The sequence below is a fragment of the Equus asinus genome, chromosome 6, assembly GCF_041296235.1.
Source record: "Equus asinus isolate D_3611 breed Donkey chromosome 6, EquAss-T2T_v2, whole genome shotgun sequence".
In the NCBI taxonomy this organism is placed as follows: Eukaryota; Metazoa; Chordata; class Mammalia; order Perissodactyla; family Equidae; genus Equus; species Equus asinus.
Genome location: NC_091795.1, coordinates 19,454,706 through 19,476,817, shown reverse-complemented (window position 1 = coordinate 19,476,817; position 22,112 = coordinate 19,454,706). Strand labels below are relative to the sequence as shown.

The 22,112-nt window shown below is 50.0% G+C and overlaps 2 protein-coding genes across 17 annotated transcripts in view; both read right to left on the bottom strand.

Moving 5' to 3' along the window:
• The window catches only part of BCL2L11 (BCL2 like 11), a 40,095-nt gene extending 21,764 nt beyond the window's left edge, over positions 1-18,331 (bottom strand). Inside the window, exons 1-3 of one of the 8 annotated variants that reach the window (XM_014852713.3) lie at positions 18,062-18,320; positions 15,277-15,413; positions 15,019-15,108 (exon numbers count right to left, since the gene is read on the bottom strand). In XM_014852713.3, coding sequence (XP_014708199.1) covers positions 15,019-15,108; positions 15,277-15,400 — 214 coding nt within the window. In that variant the 5' untranslated portion in view covers positions 15,401-15,413; positions 18,062-18,320. Of the gene's footprint in view, positions 1-15,018; positions 15,414-16,275; positions 16,679-18,061 lie in introns of those variants that run through there. The other 7 variants (XM_070511756.1, XM_044772868.2, XM_014852711.3 and 4 more) reach the window with 7 other exon arrangements.
• Positions 18,332-20,954: 2,623 nt separating this feature from the next.
• The window catches only part of ACOXL (acyl-CoA oxidase like), a 359,669-nt gene continuing 358,511 nt past the window's right edge, over positions 20,955-22,112 (bottom strand). For all 9 annotated transcript variants that reach the window (XM_044772863.2, XM_070511750.1, XM_070511749.1 and 6 more), the window contains one exon: positions 20,955-21,559. In XM_044772863.2, the coding sequence (XP_044628798.1) occupies positions 21,359-21,559 (201 nt within the window). In that variant the 3' untranslated portion in view covers positions 20,955-21,358. The remainder of the gene's footprint in view (positions 21,560-22,112) is intronic.

Genomic DNA, 22,112 nt, shown 5'->3' with positions numbered 1-22,112 from the left:
TGAAGCTTGTGCATCTTGATCGAGCACTTTCATGCTGAAAGCAGGTATCCCACCTCTGAGGGACACAGATGACACAAGGCCCCACGGCCTTTTGTAGGAAACACAACAATAAAAAGAAATGTTATGAGAATTAAACACTGTGTAAGAAATGAGAAAACTGGGAGACAGAGCTAGCAGAGCATGTGAGCAGTCCAGCGAATGGTCAATGAAGGGTGGTCTGAGCCCAGGTCCTTCCTCCACTGACCAGCCTGGACTAGCCGTTCAAGCCACCACCTAACCTCCGCCCAGCTCAGCAATTCCGGGGAGGATCCTAGGCCCAGCCTGCAAACCGTGAAAATGCCATGCAGACAACCGTGCCCCGTCCTCCCACACAGGAAAAGAATGGAAGCTGGAGTCACCCTCAGTGCAAGTTCCCGTGAAAGATGTGTAGGAGCCTGCGCTGAAGGACGGGCAGGTCTGGTGGTTCTGGAGGGCTCTAATCTGCTCAGGTTCACGCGTTCTCCCTCCTCCTCCCAGGATGGACAGGGTATCCCTTATCCCTCCAGGGTAGACACAGCTGCTGGCCCAGCTCTGATGCCTCATGGGCTCAGAAACTGGGCAAAATGGTTTGGCTGCCCCTGTACTGAGAAACGCACTGTGCAACACAGGGTCGCCTGGGGCTGTTCTAATTCACTGCAGGCACCCACCCCCGCCCTGACCCTTACGGTGCACTCTGTATGGCTGCAGCGCCCTCCCCACGCTGGGCCCTGGCCAGGTGGGAGGACTTGCCCCAGGGGCTGTAATGGGTCAGTGGAAGGACCAACACTGGACTGGGTCACCTGCTGGAACTTTCCACTCCCACACTTGATGCAATACTGACAGAAAAAAGGACTGGAGAGAAAACAAAGCTGGCGTATTGTCTATGCCAGGCCTTCCTTACACAGAAACACAGCTCTAAGCCTCAAACGAGCACACTGGTAAGAGTCCAAGTGAAAAAAGAGGGAAGCGTGGGCACCCATACAGTGCATTAAGTACTGCTTGAATTCTCATTCAATCTACAGATATTTGTGCTCCCGCTATGTACCAAAACGTTTTCTTAAGTCAGTGAGTGGCTTTGACTAGTTTAGCAGAACTTATGCTCAGGTGTAAATAAAACTGAGGTCTAAATTCAGATATATATTAAGACAGAATATGTCTAGAATTCCTTTCTAGACTACTTTGCATTAAGAAATTTCTCAAGGGACTTAAAAAAAGACAAATAAACAAGGTAAGAAACGTTTCTGCATTTTGTCAGCACACTTACTCTGTAGAAAAGGAACTCACTCAACAAACGACAATCCTCAAGCTTGGCTCGCCTCACTCACCCTCACAGACACACGTTCCTAAGAGAATTATAGGTCCCTTCCGTGTGAGCAAACTTCTTTTAAAAAGTGTCAAATTACTCATTAAATCTATAAATTGCTTATATTAAAATGTTTTAGGAACTGGAATGGGAAGCATGCTCTGGTCCAGGACTGTAACATATTTTAGAGAAAGAAAAAGTTACCAGAGCAACTCAGATAGTTAAGAATCATCATGCAGAAACTGCTTCCATTTTAACACATACACCCTCTCGGAGTGAAAGGGCTGATTCCATTTTTGAAAACACTTTTAGCTTCAACACCATTTCCACCGCTGGGAAAGGGCAGCGAAGCCGCACCTCCAGCCAGCAGCAGGCACGGCACAGAGAGGCCCCCGCGCCGACACCAGGCGTGGCCTCAGCCCATTTCCAAACCCCCGACTTCTGTTTCCTCGCTCTGAAAATGACCGAAAGTCCCCACTCTCAGGTTTGCAGACACAACCCACGCAATCGACAGATGTGTGAGAGAAAGGGAGACACGCTCGGGTGGGACGGATGCCGGGCACAGCCGCGGCCACATGCAGCCGAGGCAGGAACAGCAGATGAGCACCACCGGTCCGCGGGGCCGTCTCAGGGCTGGTCCTCTCCATCATTGTCTGCCTGAACCACAACTCCTCACACCAAACCCAGAGATCTGGTCCAGGGTAGAGAAGACACAAAGTGAACTGGGTTTCCTACAGGACACCGGGGATTCTAACTTATTCTGAGCAAATATTTAAACCAGGAAGCCCCAGCCTCTTACAAACTAGGTTTAAACTCGTCCACCAGGGAAATGCTATTTGTACTGACTGTCGGCATCAGCCATCACAGCACGTGAAGGATTCACAATTCACGAACACCAAATTATGTGGTATGGACTAAACGTTGTGTCTCCCCCCAAACTCATGTTGAAATCTAATTCCCAGTGTGATGGCATCTGGAGGTGGGGCCTTTGGGAGGTGACTGGGTCATGAGGGTGGGGCCTTCATGAATGAGATAAGGGCCCTTGCAAGAAGAGGCTGGAGAGCTGGCTTGCTCTCTTTCCATCACGTGAGCACACAGGGAGAAGGCAGCTCTCTCAAGCCAGGAAGAGGGTCTTCACCAGAACCTGACCATGCTGGCACTATGATCTCAGACTTCCAACTTCCAGAACCGAGACATAAATGCTCTTTAAGCCACCCAGGCTATGGTGTTTTTGTTACAGCAGCACAAATGGACTAAAACCTCGGCTATCATCAACAATTCTGTAACCTTTTCTAACTTAACATTCTGCCAGGAGCGTTTCTCCATGTTCTCATTCTTTTTAACACCATTTAGAAGATAGCACCAGAGTCTGTCAAAAGGATGCATGATCATTTAGAGCTTTTCCCATACTACGAGAACAGTCAACAGTTTTTTGGCCAGTATAAATAACGCTGTGATGAACTCCGTTGTGCATACATTTCTGCTAGCAATTCCTGCAACAGAAAGGAAGGTCAGGCCCTGTGCTCTGAGCCTGTAGAGCAGGGTCAGAAGGGTGGAGGGTTGGCGGGTGGGTGGCACGGTGCCCACAGCCCGGTGCACAGCACAGACTGAGTCCACGAGATCTTAAAGGACAGGCACTCGGTTTGTGTCAATAGGACCTTCACAGAGAAGGAAAGCAGTCTTAGGTCACATGCCCCCACAAAGGTCCCAGCCACTGACCAAGCAGAACGACCAGAGGACAGTGACCAGAAGGTGAAAGAGGCTGGAAACTCTGTCACATGAGAATTGTGTCACGAGATGGAGGTTGACCCAACAAAGAAGGAATGAAGACAACTGAGTCCTGCTACTGGAGGTGGCAGCAGGGAGAGCTGGAACATGGGGAGTCAGGTCGAAGCACAGTGGGATGACCACAGAGCAGGGGCGAGCAGACTCCAGCAGCAGGCAAGTGCTCCACGTCAGTGCTCTTACAGCAGGTCAGGAGGCAAGGCATCAGCCTGTCCAGCTCTCAACGGGCAATTCTATGTGTATCTTCCAACCTCCCGCCACAAACACTCTAAAATATGAACTCAGACAAATCCAGGGACGACTGACCTGTTTTTTCCCACCCTACAGTCCGATCATACAGAACAGGACTTACTATTTTAATCAGAAGTTCCCCTACAGCACGTGGCGTCAGACCTGAGCTCCCCACATGTTTTCAGGGGTGCGTTTGGGAGCAGCCCAGCGTACCCCCATGGGCACCCCACCGGGGTCACACAGGGGAGTTAGGACAATAGATACTGCAGTTATTATCTGGAAAACATGGCTGGGATTATTGCTAAATCTCTTCTCAACATTAAAATCTATTATTTCACAGAGAATAAAAATAGAGGGTAAGAGAGGTGATTTCTAAAATTCTGAGTAGTACTTCACCACCAGAGCCAATCAATACCAATCATAAACATTTAGTTAAATGATGTGGATTTCCAGCTCCACGAAGGTGGGGGAGCCCCACTACCCCAGGTCCTCCTCTTACAACTAAAAACCCTGGACATAACACAACAAACGGGCAAAGACGAGAGAAAGGAGAAAGAAGCAGCTGGGCTGCCTGGGGACCCTGGGACTTGAGGAATGACATGGCTTGAGTTCCCTGGTCTCCTCATTACTTTCCTCATATCCAGAGACGGTGCTGCAGACGCCTCCAACTGGGGACCTCCAACAGGCACAAAGAGAAAAAGCTCCAAGGAAAGCCCGTTCTTCTGAGCCAAAAGACTGGGGAAAGATGGTCTCCCAACAGATAACCTTTTCAGCATTACCTGCCCTACTCCACCCAAGCACCACACCCCATGGTTTCAGTGTGGCCGGGCGGGGAGCTGATCTGCCTCCCATGCCCAGCCTGGCACCAACGGTTGGTGCTCTGACTCCGCCACCAGGTGGTGTTGGCAAGCTAAGCGGCCTCTGATCTCCCACCACCTGCCTGGCAGAAGCAAAGTCGATCCGACGGCCCTAACGGAGAAGTGTTGGAGGGATCGCGCTGGCAACTCATCTTCCATCCCCTGGCCAGCCGAAGCATATGATGCCCTGATCCCCTTCGGGTGGCATTAGCAGGGCCCAGCAGCAAGCTGAGGCGCCACCCCCACTGGCACTAAGAGAATGAAGAACTCCTACCCAGCATCAATGAGGGGGACAGGGTGGCGGGAGGTGGAGCTAACTGGCATTCCATTCCCCCCACCCTGGGGTAAACAAGGGGCAGAGAGAAGCTGAGCTCCAGCCCCTCCCTGCAGAAACAGGGCCGTGCGTTTCTCTATCGTCTGCCCTCTGCCGAGTACCAGCAGGGGCTAGGGGCGCTGAGTGCACACCCCCAACTGGACACAATGGAGCAGTGTGAATCAGCACCCCACTTTTCCTGGGAAGGATCACGAGGCCGAGGAAGGATATGAGCTTCCACTTCACCTCGCAGAGATAGGCAAAAGTTTTAGAAATGAAAAAGACAATTAAATTAAAAAAAAAAAGCTTAACTGGATGGGCTCAGTAACAGAGCGGAAGTGACAAAGGACAGAATCAGAGGACATGAGGGCAGATTGACAGAATCTACTCAGTCTGAACAGACAGAAAATAGAATAAAAAATGAGTAGAGTCTCAGCAGCCTGTGAGACTATGACAAAAATACTCAGATTCTTAACTCTGGAGACACAAGAGAGAGAGGGAGAGACTGAAAAAGTACGCAAAGACATAATGGCTGAAAACTTCCCAAACTTAGCACAAAACATAAAACCACAATTCAAGAAGCGGGGCAAACCTCAAAAAGGATAAACCCAAAGAAATCCAAGACACACTGTAATCAAACTTCTGGAAACGAAAACACACAGGAAAAACTTTAAAAGTGGCCAGACAGAAATGACCCATGGCTTACAGAAAACAACAATTCGAATGGCAACAGATTTCTCGTCTGTAACCATGAAGGCCAGAAGGAAGTGGCATGTTTTCCAAGCACGGGAGAAAAAGGGTCGTCAGTGAATTCTATATCCAGTGAAGACATACTTCTGGAAGGAAGGGGAAATAAAGACATTCTCAGATGAAGGGCAACTCAGAAGACCGTTGCTAGCAGGACTATGAGTAACGAATGACTCAAGGAAGTCCTCTACATAAAGAGGAGACGATAACAGAAGGCTTAGAACTTGAGACGGGAGAGCATATTGAAAAGGGAAAAAAATGGGAGTAAGTGTAATAAACTAGCCCATTTCTCATGGGTTTCTTAAACTATATTTGACGGTTGAAGCAAAAAATGTAACATCATCTGATATGGTGGCTCAAGGTATACAGAGGAAATATTTAAGACAATTATATTTGAGAAGTGGGGCAGATAAAGGAGCAAAGGGAAGTAAGGCGTCTACACGGCAGCTGAAGTCATAAAACGTTGGTACCATTGATACCGGCAGGTGTTAATAAGTTACACCCGTATACTGTAATACCTAGAACAATCACTAAGGAAACTACACAGAGCAATACATTTAAAAACACTATCAATATATCAAGATGGAATCCTAAAGAGTGTTCAAATAACCCACAGTAAGGTTAAAAAAAACAAACAGAGGAAACAGAGAAACACAGAGGAAACAGGAAGATAATAAAATGGCAGACTTAGGCCCTAACATATCAATAATTATCTTAAATGTAAATGGTCTAAATACACTGTTTAAAAGATTTGGCAGAGCAGATAAAACAGTATTATCCAAAGCTATGTTGTATACAAAGAACTTACTTCAAGCACAACATAGGGAGGTTGGAAACGAAAGCATGGAAAGATACACCATGTGAAGATTAATATATGAATTATTTTTTACAAAAAGCAGGAGTGGCTATTCTACTATCAGATAAAGTAGACTTTCTAGTAAAAGGATTAATCCAATAGGAAGACATAATTCAAATGTGTAAACACCAAACAAGAGTGTCTCAAAAGACATGAGACAAAACCTGATAGATCTGAAAGTAGAAACAGACAAACCCACCGCTGCAGCTGGGGACTTCAACACCACGCTCCCAGCAACTGACTGAGCTACCAGACAGAAAGCCAGCAAGGATGCAGGAGAACAGAACCCCACAACCAACCAGTAAGATCTGACAAATACATAATGAACACTCCACCCAACAACAGCAGAATGCAGATTTTTTTTCAAGCATTCATGGATCATTCACCAAAACAGACACATGCCAAGACATAAAACCAACCTCAACACATTTAAAAGAAGTGAAATCCTACAGAGTATGTTTTCTGACCACAATGGAAGCAAACAAGAAAAGAGTAACAGAAAGACAAGACAATGGCCACACACTTGGAGAGGAAACAACACATTTCTGAACAATCTAGGGTCAAAGAGGAAGTCTCAAAGGAAATAAAAAGAAAAACACAAAGAACTCAATGAATACACAATACACTACCACATGTGGGATGCAGCTGAAGCAGTGGCAGAGGGAAATTTATGGCACTAAATGCTATGAAAGCGGAAAGGTCTGAAAACACGACCCTAAGTTCCTACCTTGAGAAACTAGAAAAACAAAATAAACACAAAGTAAACACAAGGAAATAATAAACAATAGCATGGAAAACAGTAGAGCAAAATCGATGAGACGAAAAGCCAGGTTAAAAAAATAAAACTGCTAAACCTCTAGAAAGATTGATAAAGATAAAAAATAGGAAAACAAAATCACCAATATCAGGAATGAAACAGGTTATCACAAAAGTCTGTATCAATTTAAAAGAATAATAATGGAACAATAGCAACACTTTTGATACTCATAAATTCCACACTTAAAAGAAATGGACCAATTCTCGAAAACCACAAACCACCAAAACTCAACTAAGATGAAACAGACAACCTGAATAGTCCTAAAAACACACACACAAAAATGAATTTGTAGTTTAAAAATACCCAAAGAAGAAATTTCCAGGTCCAGATGGTTTCATTAGAGAATTCTACCAAATATTTAAAGAATTAATACCAATTTTATACAATCTCTTCCAGAAAACAGAAGAGGAGGGAACACTTCCCAAATCACTGGCAAAGCCCTGATATCAACACCAGACAGTCTTCAAGAAAACAACAGGTAAATACTTCTCATGAACTTAGGCAGAAATATCCTCAACAAAACATTAACAAATCCAATCCAGCAATGTATGAAAAAAATTATACCATGACCAAATAGGATTTATCCCAGCCACGGAAGGTAGATTAACAATGAAAATTAATCAATGTAATGCACCATATCAACAGGCCAAGATAAGTAAAAACATATGATGGTATCAAATGATGCAGAACAGACATTTTATAAAATCCAACACCTATTTCATTTGTGATAAATACTCAGCAATCTAGGAATAGAGAAACAATCTTTTTCAAGAGCATCTACAAAACACCTACAGTTAACATCATATTTAATAGTTAAAAAGACTGAAAGCCTTTCCCCTAAGACTGGGGAGAAATGCAAGGATGTCTGCTCTCACCACTCCTATTCAACATAGCACTGAAGTTCCAGCCAATGTAATATGGCAAGAAAAAGAAATAAAATGCACACAAGTCAGAAAGGAAGAAACAAAACTGACTCTATTCACAGATTACATGACTGTCTAGATAGGTCTCCCCCAAGAAAGTTACCAAAAACTCCTTTAATTAATGAGCTCAGCAAGGCTGCAGGATACAAAATCAACACACAAAAATGAAGTGCACTTCTATATACTAAAAATGAACATGTGGAAACTGAAATTGAAAATACAATACCCGTAATAATTCCTCCAAAGTAAATGAAATCTAACAAAACGTGTAAAAGATCTGTATGCTGAAAATTACAAAACCTAAAGACCTAAATACTTGAAGAGACAAATCTGTTTACAGATTGGAAGACTCAGCATAGTAAAGATGCAACTCTCCCCCAAATTGATCCAGAGGTCTAACATAATTCCTATCAAAATCCCAGTAGGGTTTCTGGTAGGCACAGACAAGCTTATTCTAAAACTGATATGAGAAGGCACAGGACCTAGGCTAAAACAATGTAAAAAACAAAACAAGAGAGAATCAGTGAAGACACACTCTACCCATTATTATGGCCCAGGATCTAACGTCCGTAATCAAGACAGTGTATACTGGTAGAGGGACAGACACATAGTTCAAAGGGACAAAAAAGCACCCAGAAATAGACCCACACAAGCACTGCCAACTGATTTTTGACAAATGTGCAAAAGCAATTAGATGGAAAAATGATAATCTTTCCAACAAATGGCACTGGAGCAACTGGGCACCCGCAGTCAAAAACAATAAACACTGGTCAAAACTTTACCTTACACACAAATTAACTCAACACAAACCACAGGTTGAAGCGTAAACTGCAAAACTCTAAGACTTTTAGGAGAAAAAAAAACTAGACAAAACCTTTGGGACCTAAGGCTTGGTGAAGAGCTCTTACGTTGGACACCAAAAGCATGATGCATAAAAGGAAAAATTCACAAACTGACCTTCATCAAAATTAAAACCATTTGCTCTATGAAGTTAAGAGGATGAAAACACAAGCTACAGACTAGAAGAAAACATTTGCGAATCACATATCTGACAAAGGCCCTGAATCTAAAATATATAAAAGCTCTCAAAATTCAAAAGAATAAAAAACTCAAACAATCCAATTAGAAAATGAGGAAAAGAGATGAACAGCCATTTCACTGAGGAGGGTGTACAGATGCAAATAAACACATGAAAAAATATTCAACATCATTAGTCTTGAGGGAAAGGCAGATTAAAGCTACAATGAGATATCATTCTACATGTGTCAGAACGGCTAAAATAAAAAAGAGTGATAACACCAAATACTGGCTACGATGTGGAGAAACTGGATCTCTCAGATATTGCTAACGGGAATATAAAACGGTATAGTCATTCTGGCAAACAGTTCAGCAGTTTCTTAAAAAACTAAACTACCATATCATCCAACAACTGCACTTCTGAGCATTTATCCCAGAGGAATGAAAACTCATCTTCACACGAAAACCTGTACAGGACAGTTCATTGCAGCAGTTGGTTGCCCTGGTGAAGCCACAGTGGCCAGCTGCCTGATGGAAGGCTTCACCAGGAAGGCTGTGCCCTTGGCATTCAACTGGTAGCTGCCTGAAGATGTAAGAGGGGACAATGTGTGACATGCGGTGTGGGCTGGCAAACCTTTCCCAAGTGCCAGCTGTGCCAAGTCCCTGCCAAAACCTGCAAACAACCCCAACGTCCTCCGACAGATGAGTAGTTAAACTGTGGTACATCCATACTGTGGAATACTACTCAGCAACAAGAAGCAAGCAACTACTGGTATACCCGACATCTTGGGTAGATCTCAAGGGAATTATGCTGAGGGAAAGAAGCTAACCTCAAAAGGTCACAGATAGTAGGATTCTATTTATACAGCATACTTGAAATGACCGAAGTAGAGATACATAGAGCAGACGAGTGGTTGTCAGGGGTTAGGGAGTGGGTGGGAGGTGGCTGTGGCTATGGAAAGGAGCATGAGAAACTCTGGCACGGAGCTGTTCTGTATCCTGTGGTGGTAGCCACACACACCTACCATTTGATAAAACTGCACAGGAGTAAATACACACTCATACACAGAATGGAGCGCATGGGAACTGATGAAATCTGAATAAGGCACAACCAATGCCATTTGCTGGTTGTGGTATTGTCCTATTATCCAAGATGCTGCCATTGGGGGAAACCGGATAAAGGGCATATAGGATCTCTCTGTATCATTTCTTCCCACTGCATGTGAATCTGTAATTATCTCAAAATAAAAAGATTTTTTTAAAGATATAAAATTTAAAACTGCCTAGATAGCTATCAATGCTGAAATTTGGTTTGGAACCAGTAAAGAAAATTTCCTTTTCTATCATTTTCTATCCCCACTCAGGACCTACAAAGTATACTTGTTTCTCTTGGTGACCAAACCAGTGACCCTGGGGCTTGAAGACCAGAACTGAGAGTCTTCAGCAAGGATGACTCCATCTTCAGGCTCTGGGGCAGCCTGGAGGTGCCTGAGGAACCACACCACTCCATCTGTCACTTTTTCAAATCTGGCATGTGCCACGGAGTTAAAGAGGTAAAACAAAATAGATACTCATATTTGCCTGTAGAAATAGCTATCTACAAAGCTCACAATGTTTAAGATGCTTACAAGATTAGGTTAATTACTTTCACTCTCCTAAGTCAACAAAAACCACCAAAGGAGTAAGTCCATGGAAATGACATGCTTTGAGTGGGAAGAATAAAGTCTGGCTTGCTAAAGCACACTGCACATTCCAGTTCCTCCACTGGCAAGGCCAGGCATCCAGTTAAAACAGAACGCCAGCCACAGATCTAACTTAACATTTTTCTAGTAGCCACACTTAAAAAGGTTAAAAGAACAGGTAAAATTAATATCAAAAATATACTTTATTTAATGGCCAACAAGCATATGAAAAGATGCTCAACATCACAAACCGTTAGGGACACACAAATCAAACCTACAATGAGACGTCACCTCACACTCATTAGGATGGCTACTATCAAAAAGAAAACAAGGGTTGGGGAAGATGTGGAGAAACCAGAAGCCTTGTGTACTCCTGGTGGTGGAGCCATGATGGAAAAACAGTACGGAGGGTCCTCAAAACATTAAAAATAGAACACACGATCCAGCAATTCCACTTGAGTAGTTATCCGAAAGAATGGAAAGCAGGATCTCGAAGAGATATCTGGCACACCCATATTCACAGTGACATTATTCACAACAGCGAAGAGATGGAAGCAACCCCAGAGTCCACTGATGGATGTATGGATAAAGAAAAGGTGTTACACATACCATGGAATATTGTCTAGTCTTAAAAAGGAAGAAAATTCTGACACGTGCTACAACATGGAGGAACCCTGAGGACATTAGGCTAAGCTAAATAAGCCAGTCACAAAACAACAAATATTGTACGATTCCACTTACATGAGGTACCTAGAATAGTCAAAATCACAGACACAGATAAAATGGAGGTTGCCAGGAGCTGAGAAGAGGGGGAAATGGGTGTTGTTGTTTAATGAGTATAGAGTTTCAGTTTTGCAAGATGAAAAAGTTCTGGTAATTGGTTGCACAACAATGTGAATATACTTAGCACTAGTGAACTGTACACTTAGAAATGGTTAAAATGGTAAGTTTTATGAGTTTTTTACAATAAAAAAATATATATTTTATTTAACCCAATACATCCAAAATATCTCAACATATAATTAAATGAAAATGACTGAGCTATTTGACATTCTTTTTTATGTACTAAGTCTTCAAACTCCAGTGCAGATCGACCCTGACAGCACAGTTCAATTTGGCCAGTCCCATTTTAAATGCTCAGTGTCCACGTGTGGCTCCCCTCCTGGGCCTGTGCTGAACTTACCTGTCACCCCTACATGACAAACGTTATAGCTAAATCCAAATAACTAAAACTATTTTGTGGAGGCAGGACCTTTTTCTTACCACCAGGCCCATTTGGAAATCTTCCTTGTCCTCAGTTAGCTCTACAGAAAAGATTCAGGGGCAGAGCTTGAATAACTCTGAACATCTGAGCGGCTCCTCTTTCTTAAGCCCTCATCAGGACCTGCAGGACATCATGCCTTCCCTTGGAGAGCTCACAGTCTAAAAGAGGGCCAGACGATCACCAGCTACAAGAGGAGTACGCACAAGACACTGAGGGACGCCAACGACAGCACAATCAAGTCCCACCCGTGAACGCTGAGGGGCCAGGGAGCAAGCATAAAGTTTAAGTCATTTACCAAAATGAAATGTGGGAGCTGTTAATTTACCCATATCCTCGCCTTTCCCAACTCTTATTTCCAATTGCATTGACTACACCTTCAAAGTATGAACTTGTACAGAATTTGGTACCCAATTTGCATTAAAAACACACATGGCACACGCACCCTCAGCAGAAAAGGCCCTCAGCAAATCAACACCTCCACTAGGAATTTGGATTAAAATAATCAGTTATTCACTGACTACGAGAGCACTTGTCAAGTTAATCCTCCTAGGGTATAAGGAGACCAAAATCTGGTAAAAGTGAAAAAACTGTCTCTCTCACGGACAAATATAATATTCTTTGAACACATCTTCAGAAAAATCGGGGATACCGTGAAAAACATGAAGATGTTTCTAGTACCAACGGCTAAGTGCTGTATACTCGAGACAAGAATTTACTTTCTTGTTAGAACAAAGAGGCAGGAAAAAAACTGCCAGATACACTGTTCTCTACCCCAAGTTGCTAAGCAGAAAGCCACTCTGCGGAGGCAGGAGCCCCCGGCTACAGAGAAACTCTCCATAACCTCACATTCGTGTTGCATTGCTTGAAACCAAACATAAAGACTTCTTTGTGAAAAATGTATCTTGCACTAAATTCTCAAAAGCTTCATTGAAGATCTTGATGGATACGGTTGAGTAAAGAACACTAAACATGGCCCAAAAGAGAAGACAACTGAAATTTACCAACTCAGCATATTTCGGTAGTCTTCAGACATTGAACTACTGTAACAAAAGCCAGGGAAAAAAGTCATGGACTACCAATACTGAAAATCTTATTCTTCAATTCAATAAACTCACATCTACCTAAGTCCTCTCCCCCCTAGCAATTCCCGCCTCTCCTCATGCATGCATTCCCTCCCCAGGCAAATTTCCCAAGAACTTAATATACTGGAAACTTACCTCGGTGCATTAACTTCAGACACACTCCTTATAACTTATCATTTAATCCTCTGCATTAAGCTCTAACTTATCACACCAATCTACTGGAATGTAGTTGATACTATAAAATTACACCTCAGGATCCATTACCGTACTTCGCAGGTATAACCATCCCTTGGCTTGGTAACTTAGATTGTGATCCCTAAAGCTCTGCATCTGTCATCTCAGTAATGGTGCTTACCTTATAATTAGCTCGCTAAATAGTATCTCACCAAAAAGAGCACCCCTGCCTGTCCCTACATCAGAAAAATACAGTTAATTCGCTCACTACTGCTGTGCATTAAGCCAACACTGGTAGACTGACTTGTAGGCCTGCAGTGAAAAACTGTAACAGCTTCCAAAGGATCATTCAAACACACAGGTTTTTAAACTGACGCATGCCTAGGCCTTGTTAGCTCATTTGGGAAGCAAGAGTGCTGAAGGTTCATATACTCAGGAGCATTTTCATGGGCAGAAAAACATTTGCAAGCACCAAGAACTCCTAAGGGTTCAATGAGTTCAAGAGCTGCGGTAATAGCAAAAACTAAAGCAATAATAAAACTGCTAGCTCCTTTCTGTAAGGAGGCAGTCCTCATAAAGCATCTCTCAGCATGGAGCAGGAGATGCAGAGCCAATGCGTAGAGCACTGGTTTTGTGCCCTTTCTGCTGGCTATTTCTCAGGTGCAGTGAAACTCCGACAACTAACCAACCCTCTGAGGTTCTAACTCTGTAGCCTGGGGACGGCCCCGCACAGTTTACCTTCTTGAAGGTTATGTAGACAGAGCCCTACAGTATTTGCAAAGGCGAGATCTGTCCTCGTGTTCCAGCAGGCAAGTGTCTAGTCCGATGACTCTGTTTTAGTTAGCCTTTGGCCCCGTAAGTGTGATCTACATTCTAATAGAATCTACACTGGATTTCTTAATCAGTAATGCTGCCAAGTTACTTATATCTCGTGAATGCAGAAAGGGTGGATCTGGACAAACGGTAAATGCGATTTTGGTGAATCCTGATCAAGACACGAACCTTTTCTATAAATGCGGAAGGGTGATTTGAACCAACACAGACTCACCCCCTTAGCAGGGTTGCCAGAACTGCTCAGGGGTCAAATTAGGGCTGCAGATGTTTTTATCTGGCTTGAACAGCACTTTCAAAGTTCTAAATTAGATGCCAATGTTTAAATATCAGGATATCTCGCATCAAAATCTGCAGTTTTGGATTATCTGCGACCACACACCCTCCTGGCCACAAGTGGGGGCAACCCTAATGCAGGCGGGGCAAATGCTCTCCAATTTGCCATGATTCCTCCAAGGTGGGTTCCCTCCCTGCTGGTATCACCAGGTTTTTCTGGGCATCTGAGTTTGCCTCCTCTGGTTCAGACCCTAAAACTGTCTTTAATCCCAGAAACAAAACCCCACAATCTAATCTTATCAGTACTGTGCCCAAAACCTCTGAGGAAACAAAATAAGCCCAACAAGAAATCTGAGTAGAAAACAAACCATTTCCATGGTTCTATCTTGATACTGCCTATACAAACTAGTTTATTTTTTTTTTAAATGTCACTTGTGCAAACGGTGAACTGGTCTCATCTCTTTCTTCACACTTTTGGTTATGTTATCAAGCTATCTGCTATAACTGACCGAGTCCCTTTCAAGGTGAATGTCATTAATAAGTCCATCTCGGTGGTCAGAACAACGTGCCATGGTCATCCACTGCAATGAAGGCAGCCAGGATTGCAGCACTACTGCCCAAAAGGCTGATGCTTAGACCTCACCGTTATCCCTGCCATGAAACTTGGTAACATTTCTTACAAATATTGTTTTGTTTTATTTGAGACATCCTCCACTTCCATGAAAATACAGAATAAATCAGTAAAAGGATTCTCAAAAGGGGCTTTAAGCGCTACACCCAGCCTCAAATGGATATTCAAATGACCACACACGTCAGCTGCCTCTTCCCTGGATGCTGCTTACCCATTGCACTGAGATAGTGGTTGAAGGCTTGGCAAGGAGGACTTGGCGTTTGTGTTGATTTGTCACAACTCATGGGTGCCGGGCTCCTGTCTGTGTCAAAAGAGAAATACCCACTGGAGGAGCGAGACAGCAGGGAAGATCTTCTCACAAAGATGAAAAACGGGGATCTGGTAGCAAAAGGGCCAGGGCTGGCCGGTGGGGCCAGCGGGCCCAGAGGGCTGCCTTGGGGGCAGCGGTCCCCTTCGCCTCCGGGATTACCTTGCTGTTCTATCTGTAGAGAGGTGGGGGCCCCAGGCCTGAGCTGAGGAGGCCTCTCCGCAGGCTGCAATTGTCCGCCTTCTCTGTCACACTCAGAACTTACATCGGAAGGTTGTTTGGCCATTTGGTCTTTTTTTCTGCAAGTAAAATAAAAACTAAGATTATCTTAAGCAAAATAATAATGACAACGAATAACTACATTAGCTTTCACCTATTCGCTGAAAATTCTGAGAGTGAATACTACATACTTTAACACTGATTACTTCGCATACTTCGAAGACGACCTTCCACATAAGAAGAAAAATACACCTAAAATAACAAAGGTATCATTATCTTTGTGGGGGAGGGGGGCTGAACTTCCTGTCACCAAACAAAACACAGTAACAACGTCAATTACTTATGGAACTGGTGCTCTCATACACACACACACACACTCTCTCTCTCAAGTTTTAGAAGAAGCAGCTCTTCTGAAGTCTATTCACATGTGGTCTGCTCCGGGCAACTTGAATAAGTCAGAAACTCCCAGCGGGCTCTGATTTCCCGGGATCAGATCCCGCGCTGGAGCACAGGAGCGGGCGCAGATGCAGCCACTGCAGGCGGCTGGCCGAGTTCCCCGCTCCGGCCCCATTGTTCTGCCGAAAGTGCTGAGGGCAGCAAGTCTGGAGAAGGTTTGGCAAGGGCCGTCCCTCGTAGTAAGTGCGTCACAATAGAGTTTGTAACTCGCAGCGCGGCTCGGCCCGGCTCCCGCGGTCCCTCCCGCTCCCTGCCCGCGCGCCCCTCCTCCCGCGGGGGCCAGCGCGCAGCACCTAACCGGACAGAACTCCCCCGAAGGACACCCGCACTGTTAGTTGCACGCCGCCCAAGGGGGAGGTCCCCGCAGCCGTTCCCCGGTGCCCCCTGCAAAGTCCACAAGTAACTCTGCACGTTAGGCACCACCCGGCGCGCGCCTCCTTCACCCCCAAGACCCTCCCGTCTGAAGGCGATCAGGCCGAAACTCACATCCGCCCCTTCCCTTCCGAGCGTCGCGTCCGGGCCCGGGCCCCGCGGCGTCCAGCCCGCGCCTTTCGCCGACCCGGAGCCCCCTGATTGTCGCCACTTAGGCAGCGCGGGAGACAAAGCCCGGGACTCGCGCTCAGAGGCGCCAGGACAGCGCAGAGCCTGCCGCTTGCCGCCCGCCCGCCGCCGCCGCGCTCCGCAGGGCAGCCGAGGGCTCCGCGCGCCGCGCCTCTGGCCCGCGCTGCCCCGGCCGCCGCCGCCGGGAACATCCTCCGCCTCCTCCCGCTCCTCCCCTCGCGCACTGCGCCCGCCGCCGCCGGCACCGCCGACCTCCCCGCGCCGCTGGCGCCGGGTGCCCGCGCTCCCAATTGGCCCGCGTGCGGTCGCTCCGCGCCGCAGCCAATCGCCGGCAGCGGCGGGGGCGGCGCCTACGGGTCAGGCAGCCAAAGGCGAGGCGATTGTTGACAAACTCGCCTCCGACAGCCGCGCCGGCGGTGGCCGCGGCGGCGGCGGTAGCTTCGGCGGAGACTTCGGAGACCTCGGGGATCGGGGCTACCCGGGCTACCCCGCCCGCCCCGGTGCCCGACCGGACGCGGCGCGAGCCTATGCAGCTCCCGCCGCCCCAAGAAGCCGGTCACCTGGAGACAAAGCAGGACCCGCGCTCTCCCCGCACCCGCAGAGTGGTCCTCAGACTGCAGTCCTGGCCGCCGGCCGCCGACCCCTGCCCAGGCCCGCTGGGGCGAGGACCCCAAAGGCCGCCCTCTCCCCAGCTGCAACACTCATCCTCCTCCAACTTCTCCCTCTTTCTCCCGATGCGCCGCGGACACGCACCAAATCTGGGCAGCCGCCGCTGGCCACGGGCGCGCATATCCGCGCGCACGCGTGAGCACGACAGACCACGAATACATCCACACCGCCGTCACCCGCGTCCAATGGGCCTTCCACTAAACAGGGCCAACCCCGAGTAACAGGCCCGCGAGGACACGGTACCGCCAGCTACCGCTGCGAATGGGTCGGGGTGCGCTCGGGCACGGCCAAGTTGCTAAGACAGCCCGACCTCAAGGACGGAGCAGGTTCTGCTGCCCGCGGCTCCTCTACCGCGTGGCCCCGGCGGTCGGAGAAGGCCCTCGGCCTCTCGCTGTCTATGGATCGTGCGGCTGGCATCGTCCGCAGGGCGCCCGCAGACGGGGCAGGGCCCCCAGGCACGTCCGTCAGGGCGAACACAGCAGCTGCCCCGAAACCTCGGCCTGAATGAGTAAAAGGAAAAGCCGAGTTTCGTCAGTTAAATCACCACCACAGTTCCGCAAATCCTCCGCAACAGGCCCGCGCGCCCGAGCAAAGCCAAGACGCGAGACCCGTTCCAACCGCGCGGCGCTACTCGGGGGCCGCCGGGGCGGGCGGGTGGCGAGCCTTCTCTGCCAGGCGCACAGCCCGATGGGGTGGAGCGGCAGTCCAGCTCCCGGGCCAGCGCAGACAGCACGCGCTGCCTCTCCCAGCCGGCCCGAGACGCCCCACCACTCCCGCGCGCCGAATTCCTGCTCGAGCTGCACTTCGGCCAAGTGCCCGCAGCCTCGGCGCGGAAGACCCCTTGCCAAAGTGGACCTGCCCGGGGAGGGAGACCCGACTCGCACTGATCGCCGCTTCCCGCTGGCAACACGCGGGACGGATACGCAGGCACGTCTCTGCCTGCACGTGCGCGGGAAACGGGCAGGAGGTGGAGTCGTGCTGGCTCCGGCGCCTTATCTGCTATCCGTGCCCGGCCCGTTCCCCGGAATTCGGAGGTATTTACCTTGCGTTTCTCAGTCCGGGAGTCAGAGTCAGACATTGGGGGGACGAGGGCCAGGGGAAGAGCGCCGGGGCGGTGGCGGCGGGAGCTGGGCGAACCGAACAGCCCGGGGCGATGCCGACCGCAGGCGGGCAGGGCACGCAAGGCGGCTGCGAAAATGCAGTAGCGGCGGCGTTAGCGGCGACAGTGGACCGAGCGCTCCTACAAGATCCAGACCTGGAGGCTGCGCGGAGCGAAGTGAAACCTGTGCGGCCCTGCAGCCCAGCTCAGACTGGCGGCCCCGCGCCCGCGCCCAATCACCGTGCGCCCCGCCCCCGCGAGGTCCCGCCCCCGCGCGCGGGCAGGCAAGTCCCGCCCCCGCGGCGCCGCGGCCGCCGGCGCGTGCAGGCTCCGACAGGTAAAGGCGGGGGTGGCTCCGCCGGGTTCCCCTCTGCGCGCGCCGCCAGCCCTGCCCCGGCTGGGCGTGTTTACTGGAGTGACTTGGGCTGCTGGCGGCTGGTGCGCACCCATCCCCCTCTCCAGAGTGTGCCCTCGCCTCTCCCCCATCCAGCGGCGGCCGCGGCGTGCGCGTGGAACGGAGGGGGCGCTCCGGGCGCACTCTGAGCCGGGCCGGCCTCTGCCGCCCGCGGAAAACCTCAGGAGGCGCCGCTGAGCCCTTGTTCGGCTGCGGGAGTTTATCCCTCAGCCATCTGGGGCAGGCGCGGGGACTGGGTTCGTCCCCAAGAACGCGCGGATCCAAGGTTGAGCAGGGGGTTCCGAGCTCTCCTCCCCTCTGGAGTCCGGGGCTCCCGGCGGGACCCCGACCTGCATGCTGCTCATGTTCCTCGCCCTCGCCTCAAGCAGTACTCTTAGAACTCATGCCACCGCGCAGTGGCACCTAGCTTTCTCGCGCGCCGAACCTCCGGCAAAGAGGCAGACCCCTTAGTGGGGAGAGTCGAGAAACAGGCAAGGAGCGATTAACGGAGGCGTAGCTCGGGTGCGAGGCGGGAAGCGAGTGTGCGCAGAGCAGGTAAAATAGGGAAATGAAAAAAGAACTCGAAAAAAATCCTTTTAAGAAAAAAAAGAAAGGACCAAGAAGAGTCGCGGCCTCCAGGTGGGAAAGAGGGTGGTGCCTCTGGTCGGTTGGGATCCCCAAGATTTGTTGGGCTCTCAGGGAACAGCCCAGGAACCGTCCCTCGGCGCGGGCTGAGGCCAGTGAAGGCGGCGCAGCGGGTTTTGGACGGCGAGTGGAGAGCGGCCTGGGGAGCGCAATACCTCCCACTCCTCCTCCTTGCTGCCCCCATCCCCCTTCCCCTGGAGTCCGTGGCCCCACGCCCATTCCTTCCCTGGGGGACCAAACTCCGTGCGCGCCCCCATCTGCCTCCCAATGCGTGTCCTGCATCCGCGCCCCTACTCTCCTCCTGCGCTCCTCCGGCTTTGAGACAGCCGCGGCTGTGGAGTGAAGACAAGGTCGGCCGGGAGATGGAACATTCCGCCACGGGGGAGACCAGGCTAGACGAATTATAGAAACTCAATATAAGAGCCACTCTAACCCGCACCCTGGAACGGAGAAGGAAAGGTCCTCGGTGCTGAGGGGTAAGTCAGCGAGGTATTGTCCCGTCGTCTGGCCAGATATAGAACGTCAACGAGACAGCAAAGTCCTAAGCTAGTCTTTAGTGCATCCTCCGGCGAGTCCTGAGCGAAGTGAAGGAGACCAGGGGTTCCTGGAGGGGCTCGAGGACGCGCTCCGGGCTCCGCCTGGGGATTTCGCTGCAGGAGGGAAAGGGCATGGGCGTGGACGCGGCGAAGTGAACGCAGAGGCCGGAGATCTACCCCAACCGCGCTTGGAGCTCCCGCCCGCGGATGGTAGGTGGCGGCCGCAGGCGAGCTCTTGTGCCTTCGCCGCCCGGCGTGGCGCTCGCCGGGAAGCAACGGGACCTGCTGCGTCCGCTGGGAGCTCCAAACCAGCAGCGCTCGCTAGTGCTCCGCGCTTTCGGTGGCGTTGGACGACTCAGACGGGGACCGGAAAAGAACCACGCAGAAAAAAGCCCTGGTAGTTGTCGTCTGCTTCTGTGCAGCTCCACCGCCCCCGCGTCGTCCGCTCTAGCGACCCTGTGAACACTTTGAAAAACAAAGGCGTCGGGGAAAGCAACCGGTTGAGCGCTCTTATTTGGGGCACAACGAGGAGGTCGGCTCGGAGGCGGCTGTTCATGCACCCCAGACTGTGCTGGGGAGCTTCGGTCGAGGGCCCCGAGGCGGGTGACCGCGAGCCCTTCCCGCCCTCTCCTGCAGCGTCGGGAGGTCCTCCTGAAACTGGCCCTGAGCCCAGAGAAGAGGCAGAGTGGGAAGGGCAGGTGGGCCTTAGACCTTCGCTCCGGTCCTAAATGTCGCCCTTTTGGACTTGAGCAGAGCGGTGCCCACTCCTGCCTCTGCCGCGAAATGTGGAGAGGGAGGAAGGAGAATGGTTCAGACTGAGAGAAAGGAGCGAGAATGAAGTCGGGCACCCGGGACCTGAGCAATGGGAAATCTACGGCCCTCGCTGGGACCGCAGGCGTCGCCGCTTGTGATCTTTCCAAGTTCCGAAACCAACTTATTGCAGCGTATTGCCCTGGCCCCCTCCCCGTCCTCTGCAACCAGCAGGATCGCCTTTCCATCGCTTAATTTGTTTATTAAACTTTGTATCTCTGCTCTTCTAAAGAATAGATTACAATTTCGTATGGTAAAAATGTTTTCCGCGCGTTGCCTTGCGGTCCGGAAGCCGCCCGGCTGGGAGGACGAGCCCAAGTTCGTGCTCTGCGGAGAGCAAAACTCCAGCTTCACACTGCCCTTTCCCCGCCCGTGCGTTTCCTCGCAGAGCCCAAAAAGGTCTGATTCACTGGGAAAGCATCACTTTGCTGAACTGAACCTTTGCCCGCGGGTGTTTTGATTTTTTTTTTCACCCAGCATCACAGTTTTTCAAAATCACTGGGAATCTGAGTCACCGCTCACAGCGGGAGACCTTTGGTGGTACCCGGCTGTGGGGAGCGCTCTCGGGGGAGCCCACGCTGTTTAGGGGGATCCAGCGCCTAAACCGAGAGAGGTCGCTGCTGGGCCAGGCGGGAGAGGATAAAGCGTGGCCCTCCCGGAACGGCCGCCTGGCTCCCTTTCCCAACAGCCCGCCGCGCGCCTCGCCAGCCTCAGCCCGACCCCGGCTCCGCGACCAAAATCCCCGAGGGCCACCGCCCAGCGTGTGCCAGCCCGGCCTCGGCCCCAGCTCCAGGCGTCAGAAAAGCGAGTGTCGTGGCAGCTGCGGGCGGGCCACCACCCTTCCCGCCACGCCCGCTATAACTTGGCTTCCAGCTTGGGCCGCCGAGAGCGCGCCCCTTCCCGGGCCGGGGATAGCAGCGGCGCAGGGTAGAAGGCCCAGGCGGCCAGCGGGTTGGTGATTCCGGCAATTGGTGCGTGGAGGGAGGTGTGTGGAATGTTAAAGGCGGAGATCACCCTCAGGGCATCATCCTTCACTGAGTCGCACAAATCCAGCAACTGCAAAACATGACACAAAGGGACAGGTCAGATGTTGGCTCACTCACAGCATCAGGCGCCAGTGGCTTCACGGCCACCCCCAAGCACCCGCATTCCCAGCGCTTGCAGACTAGTTTCCCTTTGGATTTCCCGGGACCCAGGAGCGTAGAGGCCGTTGGTCATGAATAACCCTCGCAAGCCGTTTTCGTCTTAGAAATTCCTAACTCTGTGACACTTAGTCTGGCAGAATCCCTCTTAGTCCGCAAAGAGGTGGGGGTGGGCTCCATATTAGCTAGGAAGCTCGAGACCAAGGGCTGCAAATATATCAGCGTTCTCCTTCCCTCCTCTCCCCTCCTCTCCCCTCCCCTCCCCTCCAGTCCCCTCCCTTTTCCTTCTCTCCACCTCTGGAGTGCCTGGGGTGCCACCCTCTGGCGCACAGAGGCAACTGAACAGGAAGAGCGTCAGACCAGGTGAACCAGCGACCTGCCCCACTTCTCCCCAGACTAGCGTCTTCACATCCCCGGCGGGCTGCAGGCTGTGGTTCCTGAAACGCCAGCACAGGGGCCTGGAGGAC